The 23,187-nt window shown below is 35.2% G+C and overlaps 1 protein-coding gene across 1 annotated transcript in view; it reads left to right on the plus strand.

The window, feature by feature from the left end:
* The window catches only part of LOC128991282 (serum response factor homolog), a 136,606-nt gene extending 114,180 nt beyond the window's left edge, over window positions 1–22,426 (plus strand). The window contains exons 3-5 of the mRNA XM_054414034.1: window positions 11,120–11,186; window positions 12,428–12,517; window positions 16,807–22,426. Of these exons, the coding sequence (XP_054270009.1) occupies window positions 11,120–11,186; window positions 12,428–12,517; window positions 16,807–17,024 (375 nt within the window). The 3' untranslated portion in view covers window positions 17,025–22,426. The remainder of the gene's footprint in view (window positions 1–11,119; window positions 11,187–12,427; window positions 12,518–16,806) is intronic.
* Window positions 22,427–23,187: the final 761 nt, after the last annotated feature.

Genomic DNA, 23,187 nt, shown 5'->3' on the forward strand with positions numbered 1-23,187 from the left:
AATAATGACACTTTTGACTTTAAGGATACATTATTATCCTAACCCCAGCTAGGTAAACCTAAACCCGTTGTCAAGTGCAGTATATAAAAAGTTAGAGATCTCAGTTAAACTCTTTAAAGCGTACTTAACATTTTAATAAATACCTTTAATCGTAGTTGAAATTTTATTCGTGCTTATTTTCGAATCGTTACTTTATTGGGCCAGTTTTTATTTATTAATATTATGTTAATCATTATTTTGTTTTCTACTTTTCATTTAATACATTCTAGTTATATACCCTGAATAAACTAGCTCCATTAATCAACCTTGAAAATACAGTTGATTCCGTTGTTCATTCCATACATTTAGTAGGAAAAACTTAAGCTGTTGATTGTACATTAAAAAAGTCCCACAGCTGTATTTATCGTAATTTCTCTTGTCACAGCGACTGTATTTCTTTATTGATCACAATACATTCTTTAGTACAGTCAAAACAACACAACAATAGAGAGTTCCAGATGTTGATGACCAGTTGATCAGCTGTTCCTCAGTCAGCTGTTTTGTTTTATCAGCTGTTCTGCCGCAATAGCGTTGACATTTGCGTTTGCGGTGAGAAAATGTAAAGCGAGCTCTGCAATTGCCAAACATTGTTGATTGCTTCGAAAATTGATATTGGATTGTTAGGTAGAAAGCATGTCTTGTTGGAAATTCTTCTGGTGTTGTTGAAAAACTTAGTGAAATTCGGGAATATTCTCTCTTTAAATCAATACATCTGATATATCTTCTGTTAGAGCAATTATGTTTTTCTCCTTGACCAAAAAACTTTGTAAGTGAATTCTCATTATGGATTAATTGGTTATTAAAATACTTATTTGTGAACTTTACAGTTTCCAATCTTTATGAGATTGTAATTTTGCTATAGAAAAAAAGAATAACTACGTGGTTCTAATACCTAGCTCGTTTAGTTATTGATTAATGTAAACTTAAATATTGTTAAATGATTATTTGTGGTCCTGATTGACTAATTGTCTCTCGTTTTCCTTGTTAAACCCCTTGAGAAAACATATTAATATTGGTCTATTGCTAATTTTCCTTTTTAAAAGAAATTATATAATTTCCCTCTAATCATGGTTTGTATTTCGAACTCTAATTTGTTGGTATTATTTTATACTTGTACAAATATTGAAATCGTAAAAAATGCAATAGATTCAAAATATAATTATACAATGGTTTGTTGTCAGTACATACACTTTTGACGGTTAAAATTTATTTACAATTTTAACATTTTACAATGTTGATAACATTTTTACTTTTTACAAGTAAAAAATGTATCTTTTCTTCCGTCAAAATGTGGAAGTATTCAGTTAAAGTCATTGTATTGAACGTCAAACCAAACATAAAGGCAAACGTTAAAATCAACAATTTCAATCATTAAATCACATTACTAAGCTTTAGAAGCTAAGATGTCTTATGCTCTATTTCCTAATAATTTCATCACACTAGTCTTTAAGAGACCTACCGATATCCAACGCAGTGTCATAATACAAAGTGATTGCCCCTTTGTTGTAATATATCGTTAGACATTCGAGATCTATTGTTAACTAAGAACAATAGAATGCCACCAATGGCTGCGGCTGGCAGCGGTCATCTTGTAGTGAAAATAAAGTTTCGGCCAACATTGTAACTTGTTATGGAACAGCTTTGTGTTAACTGCTACGGCGATATATTGGCTTGTGGCGTTTTGAATTTCCGCTATATTTTCGTTTGGTCTGGCTATTATAAATGGCATTGGGAAAAGAATCAGCTTTTTAACAATGCTATTTATTTTGTTCTACACTCATTTGTATTCAGTGGTTTAAAAGTATCATCAACTTTGGATACTGGAAACACAATTCACATAGAGTAAAATCTAAAAGCTATTTTAGTTGCGCTAAAAGTCCGGTTATATTTAAATGCGCTAATGCCGATTAAATGTTTCTTCTTATTTAGGGATAGGTACATATAGCAGCATTTACAAATAGAAAATTCTTCGCGGATACATGTAAGTCAAGTTTGCTTTGTATACAGTAATTTCATTTTTATGTAGCACTTCACGTATGTATTAATAATATTTTATTAAGTTAGAAAAGAGAATCTCAACTAGGGACGATCACGAAGATAGACATCGGTATGGGGATTGCAATATTGTTTTATTTAATTTTCTGTTTTTACGTCATTGGCATTTTTAAGTTGTTGTAAGGCAGCGGTCCATATAATAATCTTGATGTTAGCTTACGCCGACCTTTATAATTATTTTGATATAATCCCAATAACAAATGACATCTTGGTATATAACCCGTAATAATTTTAGAAACATGGAAGAAAAAAACTAAAATTCGTTGCTTATTTATTTCTTGAGGGTTTCACGCATTACCTATTTATTGTTTCCGTTAAAATATGTATAAACCGTTGTAAAATGCTATAAACCGACATACCGAAATCGGTGACCCATTTTTAACTAAGCATATTTTTTTAAGGATCCAAAACAAGTCACCAACATCCACATTTCGTTACATAGTGGTCTTAATTGCAACGACCGATTAAACCTTGGTACAGATTGTAGAAAAATTTTAATTTCACTAAACGTATTTCATGTACTTTTTCCTTCTTTAAGTACCAACATGGTAAGCCATGGTTTTTAGTCAAAATAATAATAAATAGCCTCAAAACTAATTTAAATACGGACATATCGATATCTATGACTCATTTTATCCTTCGCAAAATCATTTTTGGGAACTACACTTTCCATTTAATTTACAACAGAGATCTTGCCTTATACAAGTCGGGTTAGAAATTGTATAGTCAGTGGGCAATTTTACATTAGGTCGCGACGGTGGGCGAGGATGTTTCCAAAAAAGGTCCTGCACACCCCCGCCCCTCCCCCGCTGATCACGCTGCTCGAGATATACTTGTATGGTGTTGGGGGCTTTTATGATGATTACAAATTATTGCATACTTACTACTAGTCAACTAACGTGTTCTGAGAAGACACGAGTTACGGTTTTGAGTTTTCTTGCAGGAAATGTAATTTGACTTTGACATTTTAGCATTGAAATAAAAGAAATATTGTGCAATTTGTGGTTTTAATCTATAATTGTAAAAACGACTCTGGAAAATATAGGCTAAAATATAGTTTAAATTTTAACTATTGTTATTTGATAGTCATGCGGAATTTGAGGAATGAAAGAATACCATTTTGCTAAATTTTTTCAGTTACGTCTTCGGATTCGTCTTTAACTTGCTCTTGCGTGATTCAAGTAGGTACTTAGACTATGGCTTATTAAATTGTCTATATTCATTCATAGTGAACTAAACTTTTCTTACTTGAACTAGCAGTTTATTTTATTAGAAAATAATTAATCTAATTAGTCCACAAGACCAGTTTAAAGTTTTTCCACGGTTATGTATGTATAAGGATACTTAACATATTTATTTACTGGGTTGTGTTGTAGGTGGTATTTTAAAAGTCTTGAGACCGTATAATAAGTCAAATAAGTTTGTAACATAATCGGCCTTTGGTCCTTTAGAACTATATTAACAGTGTGGGTAATTTCATCAAGTCCTTAAACCTTTGGACAAACCATTATGCCCCATTCGGTTTGTATCGTATTTATCAATTGCAATACTTATTCTCATTATTTTACTAAAGGTTTTAATATTGGTGCGTTGTATGGTGCTGGTTCAATTATAGGATTCTGCAAGTGAATTATAATCCTCCACATAAAAAATATCAATTTTGGATCATAAAAATGTATTTTCATTTGGACTTGGAGTGGAGTGCAAAAAATGACTACGATGTATTGAGTTTTATCTTGCTATTCTTATCCTACCACGACTAAAACAATCCCCATAGATTATGTACACAAATAAATCAATATTTATGCAACACAGGCTCGTGCAACTCGTTTGAAGCCAACAGATGATGAATCTAAATCCAATAATTCCCTGTGGCCAGCGCCGAGTTGACGAAGCGGAGACCGGCGCTCGGCGCATGCGCGATGTCCGGCGACTCCCGCGATACGCATGCGCACAAGACACAATTCCATTAGCCAGATTAAACGCGCCGCCCCCTCCCCCCCGCAGATTGACGTAAACTGTATTTTCGCTAAGAGGTAATCTTGATTACATTCTTATGATAAAACGGCCAATTGAAATCGGCAAAAGATATAAGAGCGGCGTCCGCGATGCTAATGTGAACCGGACCGGCGAGCTCTGTGGAACTGGTCACCGATCGCATTGTTTTCCAATAAACGAAAAAATCCTGCTTGTGAGGAGTGGGGGAGGGGACAGAACACAAGACCGAGGACGGGTCGTAAGTTATCTACAGAGCTTACCCGGTAATCACTACATTACCACACCGGGTAGTGGTTGTGCTCGCCTTTGATCCGAAGGTTACTGGTTCGATCCTGAGTGGGGTCGAATATTGACCCAGATGACATTTGTCATTAGGCTATAAATTTATGAGGCTGTCTATGAAAATATGGAGGCTGTTAGATGGTAACTTTTACCGTTAAATATGATTGTCGATGGGGTATAATATAAATGTAAAATTTATCGTGAAAAGAGGATAATCGGTATTATGCATCAGCACACCTCTGACGGTAGTCCACTTAAACCTTTTGCTGAAAGAGATTCGTATTTGATTTGGGAATAGGTTTTATACATGCCGGTAGGGTTTCTATAGGTAACGACTTCACCTGTACTATTTACTTCTTCATGATCAGAGATAGTGAATGTTTGAAACACATGTTTTCAGTGATGTAAAGATCTAAGGTTGATACCGGCCTGTTCTCGCTAGATATTGAAATATCGAAAATACAACGTGTCATACTGATTTGAGCTGCAGACTAAAACTAGACAATCACAAGGAAATTTTAAATAAAATTTTAAATTTGTAAACAAGTAATAGCCGTTGGAAAACGGTAGAGCATATTGTACATTTATAAGGATGCAAAATCTGCCATTTAATTTTGATGAAAATCCTTGTAAGTTTTACCTAGTTTTACCTATTTGAATAGTTCTTGCCGTGATTTTAACAAAACCACAGATCTACTTTACAAATTATCTAAGTTACATATGTTTTCCTTAAATGCTACACACTGATGTGGTCTCGTTTTAAATCTCCCATGACAATACTCAAAACTGTTAACAAATAGTTCTTTTCCGTCTTCCATTATGACGAAATATAGGCTTAATCTTTCACACTCCGTACTTGTATATACAAGTAGTAGTAATGTGTATAATGTTTAGCAATTGGTAGGTCTAATACGGCCTGTTTTAGATATTAGAGTCGGTGAATCATAACTGGTAGTATTGTGTGTAAATGTGTATAGAACATTGTGCAACACATATTGCCCAGGACAAGGAGGTATATCACGCCGTATAGAGAACTACCATGCGCACCACTGTATGAGGTGCATGTAAAAATAGTACAGTAGTTATTACAAATCTGTTGTAATATTGTGTGGGTCGATTATGTATTAAAACCTTAATCTCAAACTTCAGCCTACATTAGGTGCTGTTTGGAGCAGTATACCAGTAGTTATTAGCAATAGATAAAATCCTATATTTTAATTTTAAGGTTAGGTTATGTGAATGTGTGTTATTAAAAGAAATATTGTCAGAATCCCCTGCCACTTTTTGTATCAAATATAAAACTCATATGTTTCGAAACCAGATTCCCCATAGCAAAGACACCTTTTAGCGAATTTCCCATATAGGGAATAAGCTATTAATAAGGTATTACTCATGGTGAGACCTGGGCCCGGGACCTATTTACTTGTTCATTTTGAGGTCCCCAGAGGCCAAAGTTATATGACGTAGTTATATAATTTGACCTATCTGTTCAGTAAACTTCAACATTTTATTTTAAATGCTCTTTGCCTAACACTATGTTTTACTTACAAATACTGTACCTCTTTCCTCAACAACATGTGTTTGCACCCATATTAATTTATTCTCTATTGTTAACATAATACGTTATTTAAAAATGTAAATTAAATAACTTAAATGAAATAAATCTTCTACATTTTACCGCACTGGTCCTTCCAACTATTTATCTTTATCATTACCCTTTCTCATGTCAATTTCTTTTTCTCAATCGTTCTCTAAATAATATTTTCAATTATATACAATCATCCATTGGTACTACGAGCACTACCGTTTGTAGTTTATGTTTTATTTTTTAGCTAGGTTTAACCTTAACTTTCATCGAGTTTTATGGACAACAGCCATCTATTTCAAACAGCATCGCTAACACTTTGAACTAATTGTTATTTTAAGCAATAGTCTTTATTTAATATTCGAGTGAAGAACTCAAATTGTCATTTTCTTTAGACCATTTTCTACCTACTGTATGATACAGTATAGAGAGTCTATTAAAAGCGGTTTTGAAATCATAATGAATTTGCTGATCTTTTTACAAGACTGGTAGTTTTCTCTTGTCCATACATAAATTCATATTTCTCGCGGTCATTCATAATTGATGTTATGAGTTATTGACGGCGTCCAGTTTATAATCGGACGTGTTTTTCAGTTAACTGTTAGCTTTCCACGTGATTTGTTGCTTATATTTTTGTGATTAGTTCTGGAAACACACTCGTGTACACAGACTTAAAAACACCATCGCAATAGCAAATAAAAAACAATTAGTATTCAAGTAATATGTAATACTGTAGTATACAATATTTTGTGACGTGTGTAGCCAGTTTTAAGAAAAAAAATTGTAAAAATGTTCTCCAATATGCCAAGATATATTGTACTGCTGTAAAATACAATCTATATAATTAATACGCTACATGAAACTTTGTCGGTTGAACTCCTCCGCCATTTCTTAACCGATTTGATCTATTGACGTCTCATTGGAAAGAGCGTGTCGCGTAGATTTGCAAACTGGCCTTACATTTTTGAAAACGTCCCTTGGGCTCTGCCCCAGTGGCTTTGAAAGTTCCCATGTTATCCTTATGGAGAACATAATTGTTTACATTTTGATCAGCTGTATAATTTAATTGCTGTTATTTATTTTTCAATTCAATGAAACGCATTGAGTACATTTATTTACTATTTGAGTTTGTGTAAACATAACCCCTAAGACGGATCGTGTTAGTATGGTTGTATCTTAAATTTGTGTATTTTCGTTGTTTTGTGTCGCTATGACGGATCGTGTTAGCATGATTGTAACTTAAATTTGTGCATTTATCGTTGTTTTGAGTAGCTATAATTAGTTTATTTGTTGTTTTTTCTTTTAAATGCCTCCGATGCGACGACAACGAAACATAGACAGGAGGCGTAATCGTGATAACGACCGCAGCTACAGAACAGTGGCGCGTAATAGGCTTAACTCATCACAGTCAGCACCTGGCCCTGGACAATCTCAACTATTCGGTTACAAATGCGCCCTAACACTACCCCAAAACGACTTTTCGTTCTCAATTGGCCCTCTATCAATGACCTGTGTTGCCTGTACAGCGAGGCATTTTGAGAAGGAGAAACTCGGCCGGAATGCTTAGGTTTATCAATAACGAAGATAAACATGGTCTGAGTTACACACCGGTAATCTTTGAGTTAACTCTTTTAATCTCATTGTAAATATGACTGTTATTCGTTTTGAAATAATTCCTGTAATACTTTGCAATTGCTTGAATTCGAGCAACATGTACACTAGTTATGTTTTAATTTGCCAATTTCGCAATCTTTCTAAACTGATCCGCCAATTGTTGTACCATCGGTTCACACTGTCCAGTGTTCAATTCCACTACAGTATGTCTATGTCCGTGTCAGTCTAACGTATGACATCCGCTTTTCTCTTCTTCGCAGAATAATTTTCATCAAGTGTGATGTCTCTCGTTAGTTCGTTTTCCTCCGTTATGGTTAAGTTTCTGCGAATTAAGAGTCTTTAGTCGGCAACTTTGTTGTATCTGTTAGCTTTTCACTTTAGGCATTTAGATTACGAAGAAATATTACGTTTTTGCAGAAATCTGTTATCTGCGGTTTTTACAAGGTTATAAAATGAAATGAGTTTTCCCAAGGTAATGTCGTGGAATGTGGTGTGAGAGTGGCGGGTTCGATTCCCAACAAAGCCCTGAAAAAATTAAATGCCGTAAATTAAAAATGTCACTTGTGTTAAAAAGAAACCATACGGACAGAACATTGTGTGAGCTCTCATTCGTTACAAGATTGTAAAATTGAAGCTTGGTTTATATAATGCAATTTTCAGTGATTGGTGTATCAATTTAATACAGGGTGTGTTCTTTAAAAAAAAATTTTTGGGTATGATTTCCCACAAACATAAATTTATAAGGACTGTTAACCTTTTCCGTTCGAATATAAAATAATCTTCTCTATCTTTTTAACGTAGTTGATAAAAAATTATTCTTACACATTCATCGATTGACTGTGGATAACTTTGAATATTCATCTTAGCAAATAGATAAAGTCTTAGCAAATAGTCTTTATATATAATGTTGTTGTCTGCGTTTTACAGAGTGTATGCTTATATTATTTTGGCTTCGAAAAGTGTACATAAAATAAAGATTAGGCCTATTTTGGAAGCTTCAAGTTTACTTAGCACACGACAAACTGCATCTACTACTTCTCCCGCATAGAAGCCAGTTTGTCAGAATCAGCTATTACCATTTACATTCACATTTAAACCAAGTTATGCAAAATCTACCTTACAACAATTTTAAATCTTCAACCAGTCAAATGTTTAACTAAGTTTTGTATCAAATTGTAAACATATTGTTCATAAAGTACGTCAACAGTTGTACGAGGAACATCAATATTTCACTCGAACCGCGGACAAAAAGTGTTGCAACAAGGTGAATGATGCTCCGGGTAGTTTAGCTATAAGTAAATAAATAGATGGAGTTTCTTATCACGGTTTCCCAGTAATAGGTAATTGGCGGCCGCGTGGTGGCGGGTACTGATGCCGTGGCCATCTGGTCTTCCTGGAACTACTATACCTGTGTCAATGGTACAAAGTATCCCTCACTTGCTGGGAAATATCCCTGTTTATCCCTGGTGGGATGAATATCACAGTTTGCAATCCATTTTAACTTCCGGTAACGAGGGAGATAGATGTGAATCCTTTAGTTTTGTAGTTCAGTGCTTGAGATGGAGGATCACTGTTCTAATTGGTTCTTGACGAAAATCTTTAGCTAAAACTTATTGTGAACGGAGTACCTTTGACTTTGTATGCTTTAAGTAGACCTTTTGTCCAATTGTGCATTCTTGAGACGTTTTGATCCATGTTTCTTGTCCAAATTCGTTTGGGTGTTTTCATTTTAAACCCTCTAAACTTGGAATATCACAAAGTATACTTTAAATATCCTATTCCTACCAGATATTCCTGTTTTTTGTCACTGTTTTCGTTCTGTGATTTTATCTTTCCAAAGTTTTAAATGATATCCATTCAGATATTCCCAAAAGGACCCTCTGTCCTTTTGCAAGAAGGGATTACCGAGGAATCACGGTTAAACTCCACGCAGTTTTCACCCTAAACAGTAGAAATCGGACCATCTTCCTAGAAATGCTCTTCCAGGAGAATTCGTTCGAAATATCACAACTCATCTGTCTCACGATATAGAATAGGCCTATCTCATTATTACATAGATATTTCTGCTAACACCCTCTTCTCTGTTACCGGTATAACTCATCTGTCTCACGATATAGAATAGGCCTATCTCATTATTACATAGATATTTCTGCTAACACCCTCTTCTCTGTTACCGGTATATAAGGGTAGTATTCGAAGGGCCTAAACTTTCATCCATCATAAAACATCCTATTTGAAACAATCTTAATGAACGCCCTTTCCCATGTTACTGAGGGATGTATCTAAAGGGACACAACTTTTATTCCCTCACACATTCAAAGTATTCATATCTAGTACAGTTATCTGTTCGTAAAACTATAGGACGTGTTGTAGGAAGGGATGTCTAAAGAATCACTATTTGTATCCCTCAAACCCTTAACGTTAAGATTGCAAGAGTATGGTTTCCAACACACAATTAATTTACCCCTCTCTCAACATACCCCTTTCTTGTTCACTTATTTCTTCGTAAAACTATAGCATGTGTTGCTGGAAGGGATGTCGATAATTTTACTAATTGTACCCAACATCCATGTTGCAGGATCGTTTTCGAAAGGGTCGTAATTTATCCCGGACACACTATAATTATCCCATTCTGCAACAGTTATCCCTCATCTAACCCTTGGGAAGTACCTTATGTTACCGGAATATAACGTCGAAACGGTCACTATTTGTACCCTTCAACAGTTACAGAACTGTTTCCGAAGATGTCACAATTTATCCCTCAAAACCTACAAAATATCCCTTTCTGCGACACTTATCCCTCCTCTAGCTCTGGTGACGTATTTTACAGGAAGATATGTCGAAAGGGTGATTATTTCTACCCATCGAACAGTTGCAGGATTGTTTCCTGAGTCACAATTTATCCCTCAAAATCTACAATATATCCCTTTCTTCGACATTTATTCCTCCTCTAGCCCAGGTGATGCATTTTACAGGAAGAGATGTCGAAAGGGTCACTATTTGTACCCCTCGAACAGTTACAGGATTGTTTCCGAAGGAGTCACAATTTATCCCTCACAACCTACAAAATATCCCTTTCTGCGACATTTATCCCTCCGCTAGCCCTGTTGACGTATTTTACAGAATGCGATGTCGAAAGGATCACTATTTGTACCCCCTCGAACAGTTGCACGATTGTTTCCGGAGTCACAATTTATCCCTCACAATCTACAAATATCCCTTTCTTCGACTTTTATTCCTCCTCTAGCCCTGGTGATGCATTTTACAGGAAGATATGTCGAAAGGGTCACTATTTGTACCCCTCGAACAGTTGCAGGATTGTTTCCGAAGGTGTCACAATTTACCCCTCACAACCTACAAAATATCCCTTTCTGCGACATTTATCCCTCTTCGAGCCCTGGTGACGTATTTTACTGGAAGAGATGTCGAAAGGTTTACTATTTGTACCCCTCGAACCGTTGCAGGATTGTTTCCTGAGTCACAATTTATCCCTCACACACAAAATATCCCTGTCAGCCATACTTATCCCCGTGCTGTGTGTTGCAGGAGGAGATGTCCGAAGGTCCGGCCAGTGGGGGAGACTCGTCCAGCTGTGGATCGCCAGAACCCCCAGGTTGGTACAGACAGCGTGGAACCTCCGCACATGACCGGACTGTCAACCGTTCCAGACACAACCAGTTGTTATCCTTACATCGAATTATTCCCGTTTTTTCCGCCCGTCTGCACTCGGCGACTGCGTGCAAATATTTATAAGCAATTAAAATTTTCCAGAGTGTTTCGCGTCCGATGTTCGCTAGGAATAGCTCGAGTTCGTCGGGAGATTTTCATATGTTTTTATTGTATCAGTTTGTGGAATTGGATATGTTTGAAAATAAGATGTTTGGCAATATATTGAACAATAATTGTTTGAAAGTACAAAAAAAAATTGGGAAATTTCCGAGATGTTGAAACATTAATACAATGATGAAACAGGATTGTATGGCCAAAGATAACCCCGTATTACTCAAAATGTCTTGCAAATCGAACAAAATTTAACAATACCCCCGAAGAAAAGGAGTGTAGCCTTCCTAATCTACGAAATATTTATTTTTTCCAAAGCAATGTACGATGATTTATTTAATTTATTGTATCTTTATCCATTGAATACAGTTTTCAAAACCTTAGTTTTTTTACAAGGATTTGAAATCGTATGTTTAAAAATTACGTTCCTTTTTTCAATTTCCTACAAAAATGTCCGAATTTTAATTTAATGTTCATGGATATTTTCATCGCTTTTGTGGTAATGTTTGGAAGGTACTCCTCTACGTTTGAAGAAAATAGTATAGTTGCATGATTAGTTTTATTGTTTCCTTAAATCATGTCTATCAATTAAAGCAAGTATTTCAAATTCTACGCAACAACTCAGATTTGAATGTAGTTATTTGCAAAATTCTTAAAGCATCGGTGATACAAAATTTAAGTGTTCGATTTTTCTTCAATATTTTTAGTTAATATACACACGCTAACGGTCAATAACAATAGAATTTAATAGATCGGTCTAAGCATAACCTTGTTATGCTTCTTGTTATAATGCAGAATATAGTACTGTAATAATCAGTTATAACTATTAGGACGATACATTAAAAATTACATGCTATTGTACGTGTATTATTAACATCATATATTTAATTTTATTTTTGAAAACATTTCCGCCCCGAGACTGAAATGAAGTAGCAGTAGACGATGGATTTATGGTTAAAACCTTTTGTGCTTTAGTGTTCCTACATTATTTTACACTGTTACTGTATTTAGACTGTTAAGACTTTACGAGATATCGCAATTTCCTCTTGCATTTATGTATGTTTTATGTCGTAGGGATGACGCACCAAAGTCTAGGTAGAGAGTCGCCTCCGCCCGCCGTACCTATCGCCCATCAGAATGCCAGGATACCATCCACATCTCTAGGTAATATCACTGACCTTACATAGATTTATCTTTAAAATAAGCATGTTTTGGTTTGGTGTTTCGTGTACAATTCTTGAGTGAATGAGACTAATTAAGGTAAAAGTATACAGTGTGCGTTTTGCTCTGATTATAGTCTGTATGATGGAACTTGTCTCCTGGACCTTTGTCTATCTGGGGACTGGCAAATATTAGGTAGACGAAGGTTCAAGAGACATGTTTCATGATACAGACTATAATACCAGAGGACAAGGATTAGTTTACAGATTAGTTGTTTTGATTGGTTGTATACATTTAATGAAGTTTTTTAAATGACCTATAAATAAATATTAGACGTCAATGCACTTAAACGTATTATAATCATGAGACTGGACGTTTATGATGACGGGGATTTCAGTAAAAAAAGGTAGACTTTTTGTCACACAAATAATTTTTACCGTGACAGTATTGACAAACTAAATAAGTATTCGAAAATGCATTAAGTTTAGAGGTAATTTATACTAAGTATGAGGTATATTATGATAAGACTATTTTTTCTATCCGTGTTTTGACTGTAAACCTCTAAATAGGCCTACCTCAAAAAACTCAAATTGGTGATATCCACAAAATAATTGTTGATTTTGTGGACTGTGTGAGAGGTAGGATTTTCGTATTTGTTTAGCGATGAGAACCTTTTCTTTTATATAAAAAAAATAATCAATGATGAGAACACAACTGACTGTATTGGAATTCCCGATTAAATTGCAATACAATCTGACTTCATCCTCAGTCGCCGTCGCTTCCTTCTTCCTCAAGTCGTGCCAGGAAGCTCCGGGTCATCCTAGGATATTGGCTCGGGTCAGCCGCGACTGTCACCGGCGTTCAGTATTCAATCACTGTTTGTGTTTAAAGTAAGACGTCCGTTTCCGGTCCTGACCGGATGTGCCGTCTGTCAGTTCCGGCTGATTGCATGGCGTACATCAGCTGGGTGATTTGCATGCGTGGTTATAGCTTTGGCCTATGAGTATTGGGGTATTGGGCAGTAGAGGCGTCGTGGTGGGCGTCTTGAGAGGCATGTTAAATATAAAATATTACAGATTTCGGTCATAAGAGCTTAAAACCGTAACTTAAAAAGGAAAATGGGATAAGATGTCTTGTGTAGCTTAGTTACTGACCTAGTATAGTTTTTTACTCAAGCAGGGCCATAAAAAGTCCTATTATCTAAGAACAGCTTTGTTCAGTTCAAACCTTGAAAAGCAAGATTTTTCTCAGGTTTAAAAATACTCATTGCTTTGAACATATATCCGTGCTTTACTTCCAACAGACTTATACCGTAATACGTCTATAGTGTATTCAACGCCAAAACGATCCAATCACGTGTCTATTTTTCGTGATAATCTCCTCAACAGAGTAATACGCTGACAATTACTCCACAACAATGGCCGTCGGTTGGAGGAGGCAACTTCGTCGCTCTCGCTCACTCTTATTTACATCAAATCGCTTCTTTTTTCGCCCGCGTCGTCGCGATGTCGGAGATTCGAAACCAGTCGCGGACCTCGAAAAAATGTCGCCGCGCGTGTCCTGCCAACTAATTGAAATATTTCTTTGTGGAATTTATAAGTTATTTATAGTCGGAATGGAGTGCGCGGCGTGATGACAAGTGATGCGATCTCGGCAAAAACTGGCGACGCTGGCTGGGTGAGGATACTGTGGATGGATCTGGGCCGTGGAGTATCCTATCGTAATTGGTTTAGGAATTGTTCCTACCACCGCATGGAAATGACCACATTTCCAAACCTGTAAACAGTACGCTAAAGAGCTCATGTCCGCTTTATCCATTATCACGTGTTCGCTAAGTTGGCAAATTTCATCGTCGGTGTTTCTGGTTTTTATAAAAAACTAAATAAGCAAACAAAAGAAAAAACCATAATCTCAATTACCGTTTGTTTATATACGGATGAAAAGTTATCTCTGTTTTATGATACGTTAATTATGGTGATAGGAAAAGTCTTGTGTGTAGCTTCGTCCAGCCGTCTACAGTTCTCGAGCGGCAATGACGTACTTTGCTTTGACGTACACAAAATAGCTATTACATGTACCCTACACAAACATAGTTAGTTTTAAATTGTAATAACAGAAACCTTTTTAAGGGAAACCCAAATAAATATTTTTAAACAGTTGGTAACACGTGGATTTTGATTAGATGGTTTTATGTCCATTTTCATATGAATAGGGATGTTAAATTTAAAGCCCAATCATCAATGTAGTAGCCTGATTTTCCACAGCTACATATTACAAATTATGTTGTTCCACTGTTGGATAAGTATGTTGGCCAGAAACACTGACATTGTGCCAGACATTCAATAGATCGTAGCTTTGACTTTTTGATATAATTGCTAGTTGATTTGAACCACTAACTGATTTTGCTGATGTTTATTTGAGCCATTGACTGATTGTGCTGATATTGATTTAAACCACTAACTGATTGTGCTGATGTTTATTTGAGCCACTGGCTGATTGTGCTGATATTGATTTGAATCACAGACTGATTGTGCTGATGTTTATTTGATCCACTAACTGATTGTGCTGATGTTTATTTGAGCCACTGACTGATTGTGCTGATATTGATTTGAATCTCAGACTGATTGTGCTGATATTGATTTGAACCACTAACTGATTGTGCTGATGTTTATTTGAGCCACTGACTGATTGTGCTGATATTGATTTGAATCACAGACTGATTGTGCTGATATTGATTTGAACCACTATAACTGATTGTGCTGATGTTTATTTGAGCCACTGGCTGATTGTGCTGATATTGATTTGAATCACAGACTGATTGTGCTGATATTGATTTGAACCACTATAACTGGTTGTGCTGATGTTTATTTGAGCCACTGGCTGATTGTGCTGATATTGATTTGAATCACAGACTGATTGTGCTGATATTGATTTGAACCACTATAACTGATTGTGCTGATGTTTATTTGATCCACTAACTGATTGTGATTGTGCTGATGTTTATTTGAGCCACTGACTGATTGTGCTGATATTGATTTGAATCACAGACTGATTGTGCTGATATTGATTTGAACCACTAGAACTGATTGTGCTGATGTTTATTTGAGCCACTGGCTGATTGTGCTGATATTGATTTGAATCACAGACTGATTGTGCTGATGTTTATTTGATCCACTGATTGATTGTGCTGGTATTTTACTGATTTCTGAATTAGCGGAATATTTAACCAAATCAAACTATTAGGACCTTACTGTAAACTACAGCATCCTTTATGTCACTTCAACTATCTGGGTAACAAAAAGAAAGAAAATATTATTTTGGATACTTGCACACTCTGTGCCTGGCTCCATCTGTCTAATTTATGAATAGGCTTAAACTTTTGTGAAAGCTGGTCCATATAGATGTGGTGATCCTAAAGTCAATGATTGTAGTCAATCTGGGCTATATCATCAAGTGTTAGCACATGGCTTGTTATTGGTGTACCAAAATACTATAGTTTGTATGATGGAACTTGTCTCCTGACTCTCCATCTACCTAGGACTGGCCCAGCCCTTCAAATCATAGGCCAGTCCTAGGTAGATGGAGTGTCAGTCAGGTTACATTATACAGACTATAACATATTATATTTACAATTTTGATTCATAAGGTAAGGAGGAAGGAATGGAGACACATGGAGACATCTTATCACTTACCTAAGAAAGAGTCCTAGGGCGTTGAATCAAGAAAATACACAACACAATTAACTATATATGTCACTCTTATGAAGGAGCTTCTTCCCTAGCTCCACTAATTCTTTTGAAGAGAAATAATGTAAAATCAAATTGTATTGTGAATTTGATCTGTGCAATCAGCAGCTACAGAGAAGTCAGGTACAGAGGAAACATTTAATGGTACACCTCGGTAGAATTGGTCTTTAGTTCAACACCGCTCTCCTCGCCATCATGTACTGCAATGCTCACGCTAGAGGAAGGCCCTGTGTCTTGTATAATAGAAACTTTTGCACAGTGCTCTTCACTTGGGCTCTTCCTTGCACTTCACAAGTATGTTCCCCCAGCACATACAACATACTAGAGTTGAAAGCACACGGCTGTCCCATAAGCAAGTTTCCTCTGTACATTACGTCTCTGTGCTGCAGCATAGACTTCTTCTTGGATAAGCCAGTTAGTGCTCCTAAGCCCAGTGCTCTCCAAAAACCAATTTACAAGGTATGTTTCTGATTGTCACCAATAATAAACTAGTAGGCCTACCTGAGCTTTTTTGCTTCTACATATTAATTTCAATTATTGTTTTAGGTGTAAGTGCCGGTTTCCCAGTGATGTACCCCCAGGCAGGTACCGGGGTCGTCTACGCTAGTCCTGCTCCAGGGATGCCCAACGGGGGAGTCATCTTCAGTCTGGGGGGTGACGCAGCGGGCCGTGGAGGTCAGTTCATCATCCCTCTCCCCCTAGGAGGTCTACAAGCCCCCCCTACCCAGGCTGCTGCTGCCGATCTGTCCAAGCACAAGAAGTGACAGACCCCTAACTTAGCTTCTGTTTTGGTTTCTGTTATCGCCTTAAGTTATCATTCCATTTTTGGAAGTTAATATTGATTCAGCTTTATTTTACTGGTTTATAGGATTTTTATGCTCAGGATAACTTTTAACATTACAGAGTATCGTGGTGTGTTTCAAACGGGTCAAACTATCCAATAGAAACGGAATGGAAGTGAATAGATTTTGCAACTTGAGACTATTGTCAATCTAATACTTATGCAGAGGAGGTAGAATTTGACAAGCATTTTATTCCTACATTTACAAAATAGGTACGGTAGTCTAAATTTTAAAATTAAAATTACCGATCCTGAAAGGACTGTTGTTATACTAAAATAGTACAATTTTAACTGTCTACAAGAGGTTAAGTGGTTTCAATAGCTATTTGCGTATTAAGAGCGCAAAGTACGTCATTTCCGCTGGAGAACTATAGATGGCCGACGAAGCTTTAGCTGAGTGTGCCATACATTTCAAGAGCGGCAATGACTGTTTGTGCTCGTAATACACACAATAATAATTAACTTATCATAAGACACAGACTAACTTTTTTGTTTAAAAAGTCATTCACTGTTTACAGGTGTGGCAATGTCATCATTTCCATGAAGTAGTAGGACAAACATTAGTTTATCAATGTAATTCTCATTTGGTCTACTTGGATTGGCGAGGTAACTTAATATCTTGTATATACTATAAAATAGGAAAATATTTGACATACTGTTACAGGTTTGGCAATGTCATCATTTCCCTGCAGTGGTAGGACAAACATTAGCTTAAACAAGTAATCCTCATGTCGGCTACCTTGGATAGGATAGGTAACTTAACCTCTTGTAGATGATTTATGGTGAAGTAATCTGAAAGGCAATACACAAAATTAACATTTCATTTAAGAGCATTCTAAAGATTTATTTTGATTCAATTCGGTTTGATACGAGTGGTCCAAAAGTTCACAAATGTCTATTATGTATTATGTATGTTTAAAATGTTAAATGAAATGGTGTTTATTTATTCTAATTGATTTAAACATAGGCCTATGTGACATTTGATCCAAACAAATCCTAGAAAACACTTAATATTGGATGGCCGAATCAAACATTGATATTGCTTTTTGAAGAAAAATGGATGCTCATTGTATATATGCCAACATTCAGAGAGGAAGACAGTTTATGGAACATTTATTGTAGTCAGATGTTTGGCTTTGCATATGTTGGATAGTTTGGATCTGTTAGAAACATCTAACCTGAAATGCTGCATTGGACATGATGAGACAGGGCTGTTGTGTAGAATATATTTTGTGAACACTTGGTAAAATAACCAATTATAAATCGGGGTTTTATGAATATTTCATTTGATCACAAATTTAAACATGGTCCCTAAAAGCATTAAAAAATTAAATCATCATTTTGCGATCATGCAATCTTTGTATGTGATATTTCGCAGCTACTGTATTGTATACTTTTCTAAGACTATATAAAATATTAGTTTTATTTAATATCCAAATACTTTTTCTAGAGTAATTGCAGAAGTGCAGCTTTTAAATTTTATTCTTTTTTGTTTTTTAAGCTGTTTTATGTACCGTATTTCATCAGCATAAAACTTTTTTCCAGGTTTTTTTCTCTTTCTTCTATAGTATACAACTATTTACCCTTTTAAGGACATTTTATAGACTTTGACTGGTGTAATTATTGTTGTGTGCAGGAATGTTTTTTAATTGGAAGTTTCAAGTTGAGTAACAGATGCATAAAATAGCTACCCATTCTAGATTTGTAACTATACTCCAATAAAAAAAAAACTTTATTTCATCAAGTATTTTTTACATTTAGAATGAAAATTTGAATGTTTAGTTTTTGAGAGGTCTCTATTAAATACCCACTGCCGCAGCAAACCTGCAGGCTAAGTGAATTTTCATCTTCCTGATTAGATTCACACTAAAATGCCTCCTAAAAAATATCTAATTTATTCCCTATTTAAATAGAATTAGTTAAACGAGTACTTAGGTTTGCTGCAACAGGGAGGGTAATAAAGTGTATTTGTTGTAAAATCTAAATAGTTAGAAATAGTAAGAAATGAATGTATTTTCCAAATTCGATCAAAATATGTTCATAAACAAGCAAACTAGGCTACAACAGTTGACTTATTCTCCATAAGAATAACATGGAAATTTTAAATTTAAAATTTTTTGAAATTTTCTCCGTAACCATTAGGTGCACAATAAAGCTTAAATACTAAATTATTTGTTTTTTTAAGCTCTACAAAATGGTTTGGAAATAAATTGTGAAATTTTGTGTTTTTAGGGTCAAAAATGGGAAAAAACTATTTTTACCCCATAAAACCCCCGTTCCCATAGTCTGATCATGCTGGCTCCCGAACTCGTTCGAATAAATGTAGGCTTACATGTTTATACCAAATTTCATCAAAATCGGATCATTTTTGCTCGAGTTATCGTGCTAACGGACACATACATACAGGGTGGTAATAAAGTCCGAAGACAGTTAAATATTTTTGAAACGACAACAGATAAATCAAAAAGATTTGGTACGTCAACACAACACCTAACAATCTACTTTTTTAGGAAATATCAATTTTCTGTCATATCATGGGGACGTCCCACAAGGAGTCAGGAGGAAATCTTAAATAGAAGCAGAGGTTGACATGTACATCAAATTAAAGGTCTTTACTAGCAGAATATACTGCCGCAAATTTGAACTCAAACGGACAACCGAGCCAATAATGACAGTTGTTCAAAGATTCATTTAATTTGCATTGCTATTATACGCATACTCCTCAGGGGGCACAGCCCCCTAGGAATCGGAAGAAAATTGTTAACGTAAGCATAGGTCAATATGCACATCAAATTAAAGGTCTTCACTAGTAGATTACAATGCTGTAAATTCAAGCTCAAAAGAACGCCTGAGTAAAAAATGACAGTCGTTCAAAGCCACAAAATGGTAGATTTAAGAAAAAAATTTTGATTGGCTGTCATTTTGCACAGGATCAACCTTTTTAAGTGTGGTTTGCAGCATTGTATTCTACTAAAAAATACCTTTCATTTGATGTGCGTATTGACCTATGCTTCCATTTAAGATTTTCGACCGACTCCTTGTGGGCCCTGAAGAGTTATTGGATCATTGAATATGTGTTAAAATAAAGTTTTATGCTCTTTAACTTTGTACCAAGTATTGTAGCTCTATCTACATTATTTTTATATTTAACTGTTTTTGGCCTCTAGGGACCTCAAAACGAAAAAGTAAATCGGTCCAGGGTCTAGGTCTTACTATGAGTACTACGGTAATAGCTTATTCCCTATATGGGAAATTCGCTAAAAGACCACTTTAGTAGACACTAAGACAACAGAGAAAAACAAAGATGTACCAATTTGAAAAAGAAGCATTAATGAGCATTGGAAAGGGGTTGATTGAACTGGGGGGACGATCTGATTTGGATAATATACTGTTTTTTGTTTGTTTTTGTATTATACAATTCAATTAGTAAATTCTACTAAAGGTTTTTTGCAACTTGAATTTTCCCTGTTGACTAAAAGAGAAATCCACATACTTTTAATACTTTTAACTGAAATGGCGACCATATGAAGAAAAGTATTTTAAGCTTAGTAAAATGGAGAATGGAGATTAGTGGCGCGGTCTTGTAGTATTGTTACTGACTAAGTAGTATATTTTCTTTAGACAGGACTGTTAATTATTAGCCCATACAGTCAATGGCAACTAAGGGACCTACAGTTTATAGTAGAAACCTAACCACATTTATGCCATGTAATTTACAGATTGTTCTAATTACCAGGATAGTACTGCGGATAGTCATAGTACTCACTAGTGTGGACGTTAATCCACACCAGGGAGTATTGCATCCTCAGATTATGCCTATAAATATTCACAATTTGTGGCATCCAAGTAGCTGTATGTGTATATTATATAAGGAGGATCTTTTAATACTGTAGCAGCATTTTGTATTAGACCAGAACACAAATTATATTGCAAATCACAAGTCAAAAGCCGTCTAGGGCGAAAATCGTGAGTCAGGGGCTCAGTTGGTAGCAGACTGTGACACCAAGCCGCAAGGCTTGGATCTTATCCCAGTGCTGTCCCTAACGATTTAGCACTATAGTTCATACAGGTACTGTACCTTGCTTTCCTATGATCCACACAACCATGTAGATGGGCAAATAAATAGGTTTTTTCATCGTCCTAGGGTGCTAGGCACGAGCCCGGGATTGTTTTTCACATTACTTTAGGCTAGACCTAGAGGTTGTGGCATTATAAAATAAAATTCATTGGTGATTTGGCGGGATTCAAACACGAACAAAGTCCCGCGCTCTACCGTTAAACCAGCAATAAATAGTTTAAAGCTAACTTAGAAAAACTACCTTTTTAAAAGGTCAAGATTAATTGTTTTTATGTGTAACTCTGAGTTTGTTACTTCACAATAAAACCTTTCTTTAAATTATCGTAAGTTCGTAAAAACACTACCTTGACTAGGCAAACTTCATGTTAAGACATGAGTAAGTTTTCAGTAATTTTCAACACAGTATATATTTTTCTCTTCTAAGATTTCACAGTGTTTCCAAGATATATTGCGACACTAATCTTAGAAAGACTCTTGGCAAGCAATCCACCTCTTGCTGTATAAGAATTAGCCAATGTGAGCTGTTCGCCAATAGAAGTGCATTTAAATTTGATATAATACTCTGCCTGTTCGGTTTTCCTTATACATTCAATTAAATGTTTAGAAGTTTCTCTTATTTTAACACCAATCTGCGGTTATGAAAAAGTTAATCTTAATTTTAGGGTAATTACTCTTTTATTTAATTTATAGTGACTTATTGAATATCTTTGTTTTAAACTGAGGTTTGTATGAGTACGTTTAGGCATAATACACAAAATACAATGACATGTATCTCTCTTTATCTGAAAGTAAAAATGCACCGTATTGATGTATTTCATGAAATAAAAATTTTCTTTACTTTTTCCAACACAAAATGAAAACTTTTTATGCATCTGTTACTTGACTAAGTATTGTTACCATCATAGAAGAGGTGCTTAAATTATAACACTAAAAGGAGTGTGTTTTGTGATGATTGTAAGTTAATATTTTGTACTGATCATTGTTTTAAAATGTCGAGCTAGTCCTTAAGTTTTTTATTCTAATGCTTACGATCTAATACAAGTGTTATATTTTTATGGCGATAATATAGTTTTGTTGATAGATTGTATAGTTTTTAAAAGTAATCCTGTTTTTGATTAACTCTATATTTAATATTCTCGTGTATATATCACCCGACTATTGTTGTTAGACTATGCTGTTGTCTTTTCCAAGGTGCCATTATTAACTAATTGATTTTGTATTATTTATTAAATAAATAGTTTTCTGTACTTGGAGTTTTATTATTTTAGTGAATTGTTTTATTTCCCTATTCATTTACATAGTGTAACTCATTCTGCCTTGTTCTTCTCTGGAAATAAAGATTGTTTTAGTAACTAAGCTAGTTGCTTATGTTTGTGTTATTTCATAATTAATCGTCTATTTTCATTAAAAACCATTAAAACTTTTGACCTAATTGTTTAAAATTGAACATATTTCTTTTACTTATAAACCTGGTTTGTCTTTCCAATTTGAATTAATTCTTAAAAATGTAGTTGCAAAATTCCTCTGAAAACCCCCAGTTAATAGATTACTATAATCAGAAATTATAATGTGACACTCGCTAACACTTCATTCAATTTTAATCTCTATGTTATGTACGTTGTACAATTCATAGTGACAGTATTAATTCAGAACCTAAAAAACAACATGAAACAAACTAATTACAAACTAAAATATCTTGAACTAAAAGGTAACTGAAATACATTTGTAAAAAATGAACTGATTCATCCATTTAAGATCACATTCGTTCAATGTTTAAATTCCTAAAAAATACACTTGGTAGTAAATATAAGAACCTACTGGTAGGTTTAATAATTAAAAGAATATTGCTTTTCCTGAAGAGCAGAAAGAACCTGAGTCAGATATGTTGGTGGCCACTGTGAAAGCAGGAAATAAGCCACCGGTACTGACACGTTTAGCAAAGAAGCAACTTAGTCGTAGTTATGGATTTGCCAGATGAGGAATTAACATGTACAATTATAGTATCTGA

Source organism: Macrosteles quadrilineatus, unplaced genomic scaffold (genome assembly GCF_028750875.1).
Source record: "Macrosteles quadrilineatus isolate MER2022 unplaced genomic scaffold, UCM_ALF_1.0 Scaffold_4__1_contigs__length_99947679, whole genome shotgun sequence".
Lineage (NCBI taxonomy): Eukaryota > Metazoa > Arthropoda > Insecta > Hemiptera > Cicadellidae > Macrosteles > Macrosteles quadrilineatus.